General features: G+C 41.2%; 1 protein-coding gene across 1 annotated transcript; it reads right to left on the reverse strand.

Moving 5' to 3' along the window:
* Window positions 1-2,733: 2,733 nt before the first annotated feature.
* LOC110730641 lies at window positions 2,734-3,837 on the reverse strand. Its single transcript, XM_021910459.1, has 2 exons — window positions 3,394-3,837; window positions 2,734-3,297 (listed from the first exon to the last, which is right to left on the reverse strand). The coding sequence occupies exons 1-2, from the start codon at window positions 3,835-3,837 to the stop codon at window positions 2,734-2,736; spliced, it is 1,008 nt and encodes a 335-aa protein (XP_021766151.1).
* Window positions 3,838-11,242: the final 7,405 nt, after the last annotated feature.

The following is an 11,242-nucleotide window of genomic DNA, read 5'->3' on the forward strand; positions in this document are numbered from 1 at the left end:
GATTTTTCGTATAATCTAAAATTCCGCCGGAATTTCCTATTTTTGCGAGGGAATTGGAGTCCGTCGGAATTTAGCCTATTTCTAGTAGTGACATTCTTTCCTTATATGCTACTGACTTAACTGCAGATTTTTCCCGAAGTTCCGGCAAAAAATCTAACTGCTACCGTAACAGAAGATCATTTTGTTCTTCATAGTAATGCTGAATTCTGAATTTCGGAGGCCCTACCTCAGCCGATATCACCGCTTTTGTGCCAAATACCAGGTTAAAGGGGGATTCACTAGTTTCCTCTCTTGTTGTGGTGCGATTTGCCCACAGTATTTCCAGTATGATATCAGCCCACAATCCCTTCGCATCTTCTATTTTCTTTTTCAGTGCTGTTAAGATCTGTTTGTTGGCAGCCTCTGCTTGGCCGTTTGACTGTGGATGGCACACTGCCGCAAATGCAAACTTTACCTTGTACATTCCCAAAAGGCCCTTTACCGGCTTACAGTCGAATTGCGATCCATAATAAAAAAAAACCATTGCCATCGGCAGCCCAAATCTAGTGAGGATACTCTTCCAGATGAACTTTTTTACCTCAAATGCAGATATCTTTGTTAGCAGTTCCGCCTCTATCCATTTTGAAAAGTAGTCAATTCCCACTTTCAAGAACTTTCTTCCCCCAGTGGCTGACGGAAAAGGCCCCACTATATCCATTCTTCTTTGTGTAAACGGGAATGGATTCAGTATCAGCGTTAAATCATTAGGTAGAAGATTGATAACTAGTGCATATTTCTGACACTTCTCACACTATTTCACATATTCCAAAGCATCTTCATTCATTGTCGGCTTGTAGTACCCTCGTTTCATTGCTTCCAACGACAAAGCTCGGCCTCCAATATGATTGCCGCAAGTACCCTCATGTATCTCTTTAATGAGTTTTGCTGACTTTAAAGCCGTTATGCACCTCTAAAGAGGCAATGAGAATCCCCTTTTATATAACCATACACTGTCTCGCCTTAGCTTCTGTAAGTCGGCCTTATCTGCCGGCAACGCTCCATACAATAAGTATCCCAGAATTTTGTCATTATTTGAAGCCTTAAACTTGAACTTCAAAGCATACTCAAACACATCCCCCTGTGGCGATGTTATCATATACCGACTCCCGATCCAGCTGTAGTTGCAGATCCATCCATCGATACCTGCTACGTTCCCATTTTCTCTTCCTCATCATTATATGAGGCTTCCACAATGAAGTTCGATAATGCTTATGCCTTGATTGAAACTCTAGGCTTATAGACCAACTCGTATTCCGATAGCTCAATCGCCCATTTTAACAATCGGCCTAAAGTATCCATCTTTTGCAATGACTTTTCTAACGGCTGATTGGTTAACACCTGTATTACATGGGCATAAAAATAAGAGCATAACTTCCTTGCTACAATTACAACGGCATAAGCCATCTTCTCTATTACCGGATACTTGCGTTCTACAACATTCAGAACATGACTGACAAAATATATCGGCATCTGTTGTTTATTTCTTTCCACCAACAATACCGCTGCTACTGTTTTAGAGATGGTGAAATGTATAATTGCAACTGCTCCCTACGTTCTGGTCTTGCTACTGTCGGCGACGACCTCATATGATTTCTAACGACCTTTAACGCTTCACCCTGATCTTTTACCCATTCAAAGGTTTTGTTTTGCCGCAATATCACAAAAAACGGAAGTACCTTATCAGCGGATTTACTGACAAACCGGGTTAAGGCTGCCATTTGTCTTGTAAGCCGCTGTATGTCACGTATTGTCTTCGGTTGCTTCATATCAAGTATGGAAACAACCTTGTCAAGGTTTGAATCAATACCTCGCTCACTCACCATAAACCTCAAGAACTTGCCTGAACGAACCCCTAATACACATTTTTCTAGATTCAATTTCATATGATATTTCCGTAAGGTGTAAAAGGTTTCCCTTAGGTCAGCAATGTGATCCTTTTCAAGTCGGCTTTAATTTTTACAACCATGTCATCCACATATACCTCCATATTTTGCCCCTTTTGCGTTTCAAAGATCTTATCAACTAGCTTCTGATAAGTTGCTCCTACATTCTTTAACCCGAACGGCATGACCTTATAGCAATAGACTCCTGCAACCGTTATGACGCTGCCTTTGCCCTGTCTGACTCATGAAGGCTGACTTGATGGTATCCCAAGAGGGCATTTAAAAAGCTGAGCATAGTGTGGCCTGACTTCTGTAAGCAAACACATTCACATTTTCCCGCAGCAAACTAATCAGATTACACCTCATGTCTGAATCCATATCTGAACTGCCTTCACCGTTCAGCCTGGAACACCTGGCTGGAGCTCAACTTGCACTGTTTCACCCCCAGGGGCCGGCCTAGGGATCGATACCGGCCTTGTGTCAAAGTTCTCTATTGACAGATCACGCACTGATAGCTCTCTGTCCTTTTTCGGACTATTCAATGCTGGCGCCCCTCGAGTGGGTTGTTTTAAAGTAGTTACATAAAGGATTTTGCCATCTCATGTCCTCCATGCACCTTCTCTACACGCCCTGAGTTCGATACGTAGGCCATTGTGCAATGGTATGTCGACACTACAGCCTGTGTATCATGAATAACCGGTCTGCTGAGAATTGCATTATACGCCGATGGTACATCAACTACTATGAACTCAGCCATTACATCCCTTGTTGTCGGCCCTTCACCAAATCGAACCGGTAAGACGATACTGCCCTATTGCCTTACAGTCGAGCCATTAAACCCAATCACAGGATAAGCGACCTTTGTTAGGTATTGCCTGCCTATCATCATTGCATCAAAGGCCTTCATAAATAAGATATTCGCAAAGCTTCCGCCATCAACTAAAACTCGCTTTATCTCAGCCCCATTTATCATAAAAATCAACACCAGAGGATCATCACGAGGAAAAACAATTCCCCTTGCATCCCCTTTTGTGAAGGTGACGCTAGGAATATCAGAAGGCCGAGAACGGTTGTCAACATCCAGCGGATTCACTATATGCCGATGTTTAGACAAACTCTTTCTTGCTCCGCTTGTCGTTCCCTCATGCACTAGCCCGCCAGTAATCACATCAACTACAATGTTCTTTCCGGATGATAATGGGGGCTGCCTCCCATCTCCCTGTTGGTTCATCCCGCCTTGCTGCCTATCATTTCTAATCTCTGGTTGCTGGTACTCTATCTGACGAAAAGGTATGGGTGGCTGACCTCCCCCCGAATGCAGACGATATTGAGTTAGATACCCTATTCTTATCAGCTCTTCTATGTTATCTTTCAACTGCGTACATTCTTAAGTGTAATGGCTGACATCACGATGAAACATGCAATACTTCTTCATATCTCTACCCTTCGCCTTCATCGGTGTTGTTCTTACCCAATCTTCTCTATTCTGATTCACCAAATAAATAGCGGCCCTCAGCGTGTTCAAAGGGGTAAAATTATTGTACCGTGCCGGTTCTCTTGCACCTTTTACTTCATGCCGGCTTCCACCCCCTCTCACCGGACTTGGGGCTCTCGACCTATTACTTCCAGACGTTGTTTCATCAGACGGATGTTGATTTTTATCTATTGGCATAGCTCTATTACTTGTCTTCAACAACTCTTCACTTTTTATGTAATCATGAGCCTTGTTAAAGGCCGCTACTAATGTCGGGAGACTCTTCCATGTCAAGTAGTGTTTGAACTCACAATTGTTACGGTCGTTCATCAACGCCATAACTACAATCTCCTGTTGTAACTTTGGAATTGTGTTTGTTTCATTGTTGAACCTCCTAATGTAGTCCCTTAAAGACTCATCTAACCTTTTCTCCACTGCCATCAGCTCTCCTGATGTTCGTTGGCGGACACTGTTACTGATTTACTGCCATACAATTATCTCTGTTAACTTCTCAAAGCTGTCAATCGTCCCGCACCCCAAGTTGGGAAACCAATCGTGCCTTTGTTTCCCGGCCGGTTGTATGCGTCTTTACCGGTGACGCCTCTCGGGATGGACGCCTCGGCGAACCAGTCGCGGCGAAACTGGCTATCAAGATTTATCATAGGTACCACTCCTCCAACCTGCTCATTATCGACCCCTGCCTCTTTTCTTTTTCTACTCATTGCCCTTATTACTCTGGATGTTATCTCCAGCTCTTCTTGAGTGAACTCGGCTAATGGGTCCGACACTACATCGTTATTCCGTTATAGTGTTATTGGCATATTGAACTGATTTTGTTCTAAGGTATGAGTCTCATCCTCTATCACAACTTCCGGGACACTCGTGCCATTTCCAGCTGTTACATTAAAGTTTGTTATTTTTCTGATTCCGTTATCATTTCCAAGTGTTTCTTTGCCTTTGGTCATAATTTTACTGAGTTAGGTTCTCAGGCAATAAAAGAAATCACTACCCCCTCTTTCTAGCGCCAAACTGTTCCATATAAGACCCGACAACCCGCATCCGAGATCCGTGACGACCCTATCGTCTAGTTGAGCACCTACACAGGAAATAAGGATTAGCTAACCCCGGGGTGAATCCGGGGATAACCACTCAGATGACAAAGTCAGAAAGTGTTTAAGAAGAAGGAGAAAAGAAGATATCAAGAGAGAGAGAGAGAGATTAAGAGAGTGAGAGAAAGAGAGTGATAAATTCTACCTCTTTATGAAGAATTAAGTTGGCTATTTATAGAAGACTCAACTACCACGTAGCTGCATGCCATGCAGATAATGTTCTTGCCAAGTGTTGGTCGCCTGATGCCACGTGTTATTCATCTGACGACCGTTATCTGTGCCGTTATAGTAGAATGTCGTTATACGCATTATGGCCTTTAATAGGTACCCGCTCAATCTGTTATGATAGTTGATATCGGCGTGTATTTATCCATTATCGGTATCTCCCCATACAACTAGCCCCGGAAGTGAGCATGTTAGTGTAATTGATGTTCTCACTTTTAACTTGATCTTGTAAGTAGCGAATTGTTTTTTTGGTAGTTTTTTTATTGTGTCAACGTTGCTGCGTCAACTTAGAGAGAAAATATAATTGAATGGCTTGCCTTCTCATTAATTGTATCACAATTACAATCTTCCTAATCCTAGTATCAAAGGATATCCTTAGGGGTGTATATTCGGGTCGATAAACAGTTCAGGTTTGGTTAGGTTTATTAGTTTCGGGTTATAACGGGTTGAAATGATTAGCAGATTGGTTTGGGTCGGTTTTGAAAATCATTGAATTAGTTTGGTTTGGTCTTTTTTATTTCGGCTTCTATTCGGCTCGAGTCCTAATCGTGTCGGGTTGTAGTTGGTTCGAGTCATAGTCAGTTTGGGTTGAATCGGGTCGGTTTGAAAACACGTTTAGCCACTTTAAAGTGGGTTTCGATATAAAATAGTTCGGGTTCTAATCGGGTCAGGTTATAATCGGTTTGGGTCATAATTATTTTGGGTTAAACTGGGTCGGTTTGAAAATGGGTTTCGATTCAAAATAGATCGGGTGAAATCGGGGTGCCGATCATTATCGCTTCAGGTCATAATCGGTTTGGATTGAACTTGGTCGGTTTGAAAACGGGTTTACCTAGATGCGGGTTTAAGTCCAAAACATATTGGGTTAAAATTGAGTCAGGTCATTATCAAGTTGAGTTAGTTAGATAATGGGTAGGAACAAGTCATGATATAATCAAGTTAAGTCATAAATAAGTTGGGTTTATCGAGTAGTGGGTTAAAACGGATCAGATCATAAATATATTGGGTTACCGGTAGTAAACGACTCAGTCATAACAGGTTACCGGTCGTAAACGGTTCGATCTCAATGGGTTACGGGTCATAAACAGTTCGATCTCAACGGGTTACGGGTTGGAAACGGTTCGATCATAACGGGTTACGGGTTATAAATGGTTCGGTCACAACGGGTAACAGGTTGGACCGGTTCAAGTTCATCAGATTTTTGCCGGGTTTAAACGAATTTCAGTTTAAAATAGGTCGGGTTACTATCGGGCTCAGACGTAATCAGTTCTGGTTGTTTTCAGTTTCGGATTATAATGGTTTGGCTTGATAACGGGTCGGGTTAGTAACGGTTCATACAAATTCGGTTCAGTTCAGTTTCGGGTTAGGAAAAATTAGGTCGGGTCGGTTTTCGGTTTCCAAAAAACTGGTTTTTAATGGTTTAGTTCCTTTTTGGATCGGTTTGAAACAGTCGGGTTTAACGATTCGGGTCAAAAACTAACAACTCTAGATATCCTAGAATATTAGGAAGTTAACTTGAATACAAAAGATAATATTTGCTAATATATATCTTCACCAAAATATATTATACGATATATCTCATTATCCCCCCCCCCCCCCTCAAGTTGGAGCATGCGGGTCCGAAATACCCAATTTTGAAAGAAGATAATCAAATTGTGATTTTCCGAGAGCCTTGGTAAAAATATCAGCTACCTGAGACTTTGTCGAAACATGAGAGGGTGAAATCAAGCCTTCATTAATTGCATCCCGAACAAAGGGACAATCAACTTCAATGTGCTTCGTTCGTTCATGAAAAACTGGGTTCTTTTGATGTGTAATGATGACTCACTATCACAAAATAATTTGATTGCTTTTGGATGTTGAACATTCAAACTTAACAACAAGGCTTTGAGTCACTTTAGCTCACAAGTGACGGCTGCCATGGACCTGTATTCGGCTTTAGCCGAGGAAAGAGAAATATAGGCTGGTTTTTTATTTTCCATGAGATAGGGGATTTGCCAAGAAACACGAGCCAACTAGATAGAGAACACCGAGTGAGGGGACAGGCAACCCAATTAGAGTCACACCACCCCTGCAGATTCAAGTCGCAATCAAAACTCAAAAGTATACCCTGACCCGTAGTGCCTTTTAAATAGCTAACACCCTCAAAGCAGCATCTTAATGCTCACTACGAGGTTCTTGCATAAATTGAGACAATATGTGAACCAAATAAGCTAAATTAGGGCGAGTTACCGCAAGGTATATCAAGCGCCCTACTAGCCTGTGATATGACTCCGGATCCGGTAGAAGTTCGCCACTAGCTATACTGAGTTTGTGGTTTTGCTCTATCGAAAATCCACTAGGCTTTGCACCCAACAATCCAGCCTCATAAATGATATCCAACGTATATTTACGTTGACATATAAACAAGCCTGTAGAGCTACGAGCAACTTCGATGCCCAAAAAATATATCAAAGGACTAAGGGCCTTCGTCTTGAAATAATCACTAAGATAGGCTTTAAAAACAGTAAGAGCTAGCGGCGGAATCGTTCCCAAAAATAATGAGATCATCAACGTAAACCAAGACGTTTATTTGAACATTAGCCTCAGCATATGTAAATAATGAATAATCTGAATAAGATTGTAGAAAGCCGTACTGTTTTAAAGTCGTAACAAGTTTTACAAACCAACATCTGGGAGCTTATTTCAAGCCGTATAAAGACTTGCGCAATCTGCAAACCACATTAAGATTTGAGCTTTCAAACCCGGGTGGAAGTTTCATGTAAACATCCTCATCATCACCATGCAAGAATGCGTTATGAACATCCATCTGATGTAGCTCCCAAGTTTTTAAAGCTGCAATATTTTGGATCCTTGCTTTGAATAACAGCTGTAATAAATTTCTGATAATTCACAACGGAGTACCTGGAGACTGATTGGAAGAACGAGGCGGACTCTTAGCCACAATCGTGTGTGTAACAAAGTCACGCAGCAAAATCGAAGGATATTTTTCCCTGAAACCGCGACCCAACTCGCTGTGTGTCTGCTATGCCGTGGGGTCAGCTTGCTGGTGAGCTGTGACCTGCTCGGTTTGCTGGTGCTGGGCAGTGGCAACATCATCTAAGTGCTACTTGGACTGTATTGGCTAAGTAGTGGCAACCTCGGCTAGCTACTAATGGGCAGTGGCAGCCTCTACTTGCTGCTGCTCGTATTGCTGCTGCTGTTGGCAACAAAAGTGGTTGGGACAGGGGACTCCGCAACCCCCTTGCAGTTAGCAACATTATGCCGTAGGGTGGATACGGAGTGGTCTGTTTCCCTCCTTTCCAGTGTAGTGTTTGTGTCCTTAATATCATGTGCACCATTGTCATCATAACTCAAATCAAAATCAGCAAACTTAACATGAATATCATCCTCCGTATCACCGAAGTTTGCCTCAATATTAACATCATTCGGGCTACCAAAGGGAAACATATCTTCGACAAATTTCACATCACGAGAGACAAAAAATTCCTTTGTTTCAAGATCAAATAGTTTCCATCCTTTCTTCCCAAAAGGATACCCCATAAATACACATTTACGACTCCTACTAGCAAACTTATCTCCCCTAGTCTTTTGATTGTGAGCAAAACACAAGCAACCAAAAGTCCAAATAGCTTCAAAGGAGGGTGATTTATTGAAGAGAATATCAAAAGGAGTTTTGTTATGTAGGAAAAGAGTAGGAGTTCGATTAATCAAATGAGCCTCGGCTAAAACACACTCTCCTCAAAAACAAATTGGTAATTTGGCTTGAAATCTCAAGGCTCTAGCAACATTAAGAATGTGTTTTTGTTTTCTCTCTACCCTCCCATTTTGTTGAGGAATCCCTATACACGAGGTTTGGAAGAGAATACCAGTTGTAACAAAATAATCATTCAAACAATTAAGTTCGGTTCCATTATCACTTTGAACAATTTTAATTGTTTGAGTAAATTGTCTATCAACCACAGCAACAAACGCCATAGACATCTTAAAAACTTCCCTTTTATCAATCAACAAATAAATCCAAATGGCTCTTGAATAATCATCAACAATAGTAAAAAAATAACGAGCTCCACACAACGAAACATGTCTATATGGACCCCATAAATCACAATGTATTTTTTCAAAAATTCTAGAAGCTTTATTGTCACTTAAAGGAAATTTGTCTCTAGGGTGTTGGGCATGGAAATGCACTTTACATCCTTTTGCCAAACTATTTTTATTATTGCTAATATGAGGAAGCAACTTAACTACTCTCTTTGAAGGATTCCCTATCCTTCTGTGCCAAAGATCCAAATTTGATGTTGCTCCCACCACAGACACACGTTGCACCACATCCGGTTTGCTAAGATAATAGAGCCCGTCTCGCCTAAGTCTCGTTCCAATCAGCTCCTTCATTTGGTCTTATATAGCACACATATATGAGTTAAATTGGACAACAACTTCCAACTGGTCGCTAAGTTGAGAGACAGAAATTAAATTGCCATTCACATTCGGAACAAAAAGTACTACAGAGACAGTAATTTTATTAGTCAAGCAAACAAAGCCGGCTAGAGTAGCGAGAACACTTTCACCATTAGGTAACCTAACTGGACAGTCAACATTGTGAGTGTCAAATAGCCAAGATTTGTTACCGGTTACATGATGGGTTGCTCCGGTATCGATAAACCAACTAGTATCATCGAACTTACCATTTAGGCGATTTTCAAGAATTTTTGTATTACCCATAAAACCGGCAAGTGCCTTCTATTGTTCGGTGGAAAAAACTTGCCCCAAAAGAGGAGCCTGTGAGTCTGCCATGGCTGTATTAGCACGAGCCCTTCCTCGGTTGTGGGGAGTCCAGCCCTCGGGATACCTAGTGATTTCATAACATTTGTTGGGTCGTGGCCCTTTTTCTGACAATGAGGACATAGAGTTCGAAACCAGAAACTAGAGACTTCATGACCCGATTTTTTACAATAATGAGAAAAATTTTTGACGCCACACCCTCCAGTAGAAGCAACACGAACAGCAAAGCCGAGGGCCTCGGCCGGCTGTTTTTCCTCGGTTCTTGTGTGGCTGTACGCACCCTTTCTTCTTGGGTCATAAGCTGATAAGCCCTATCAAAGCTAGGCAAAGGATCTTGCAACAAGATGTTAGTCCGCAAGGAAGAATAATAACCCGCATACAAGCCCATCAAAAAACCATGATGTTTAGATTGCTCTCGTCTAATCTTGTGTAAACGATCCGCCGTGCAACTGGTACAACAACTGCAAGAATTTAAGAGCTCATGATGGTTTAACTCTTTCCATAAGGCATGTAATTTGTCATAATAAACTGACACATACATGGTCTTAGTTTGCTCACACTTGGCTAGGGAAGAGTGAAGTTGTTGTACTACTCTCGGTCCATTGGTCTGCGCAAATCTCTTCTTGAGGTGATCGTCCCAAAATGGTTTCACCTCTCGAAATTTAGAAAGGGAGGACTTCGACTTCAGCATCAATAGTATTCGTGATCCATGAAATTAACATGGCGTTAATGGTTGTCCAATCGGACTTTGTACATGGAGGTTGCGGCTCCGTGATTGTACCGTCCAAGAAATCAAATTTGCGTCTTGCTTCGAGTGCGGTTTGAATATCGGCCGCCCATTCTTCACAATTGTCACCTTTGAGACTAGTTGGTGTGAAAAAATCCCTGGGTCGGTCTTGAGGACCAAGGAAATACGGAGAATTTGATTCAATTTTATTAGGTGGTGGCGGCGGCGGTGGTGTATCATCGCCGGTCATGGTTGTTTATGAGAAAAAAAAAATCAACCTGCTCTTGATACCATGACAAACTAGAGAGAAAATATAATTGAATGGCTTGCCTTCTCATTAATCGTATCACAAAATATATAATAGTTACAATTTTCCTAACCCTAGTATCAAAGGATATCCTAGAATATTAGGAAGTTAACTAGAATACAAAAGATAATATTTGCTAATAAATATCTTCACCAATATATATTATACGATATATCTCATTAACTTCACACGTGGTCTTACATTTCATCTACTTGTCTTAATTTTTGTTCAAAATAATGAAAAATGGGACGTAATAAAGAGAAGTTGGGAGCAATATATTACACTCATATAAGATTAATTCATCACTAGCAAAATATTTTATATAATGCACTAAGTATAAGATTGATTCATATCTTATACACTACGAACATAATTAAATATACGGGTTTTTTACCATATAACCCTGAGTTTTTAGTTTATACACTATATAACCATGAACTTTCTTAAATACACCATGTACCCTTGAGTTTTCACAAAAAAATGCACCGTATACCCTTAATGACTACAAGATGAGTGAAGTTTGGTTAATTATGCTCCAAAACCACCCAGATCCCTTCCCTCAACCCAAAAACCACACATCTCCCTTTCTTCCACCCTTGAAACCACTCTAGATATTCAAAACCATGTCCATATAATTGATTTCAAGGGTGGGGAAGGATATTTGGGGTGGTTTCAATTTGGGGGTGGGGAAAG

Source organism: Chenopodium quinoa, unplaced genomic scaffold (genome assembly GCF_001683475.1).
Source record: "Chenopodium quinoa cultivar QQ74 unplaced genomic scaffold, ASM168347v1, whole genome shotgun sequence".
NCBI lineage: Eukaryota > Viridiplantae > Streptophyta > Magnoliopsida > Caryophyllales > Amaranthaceae > Chenopodium > Chenopodium quinoa.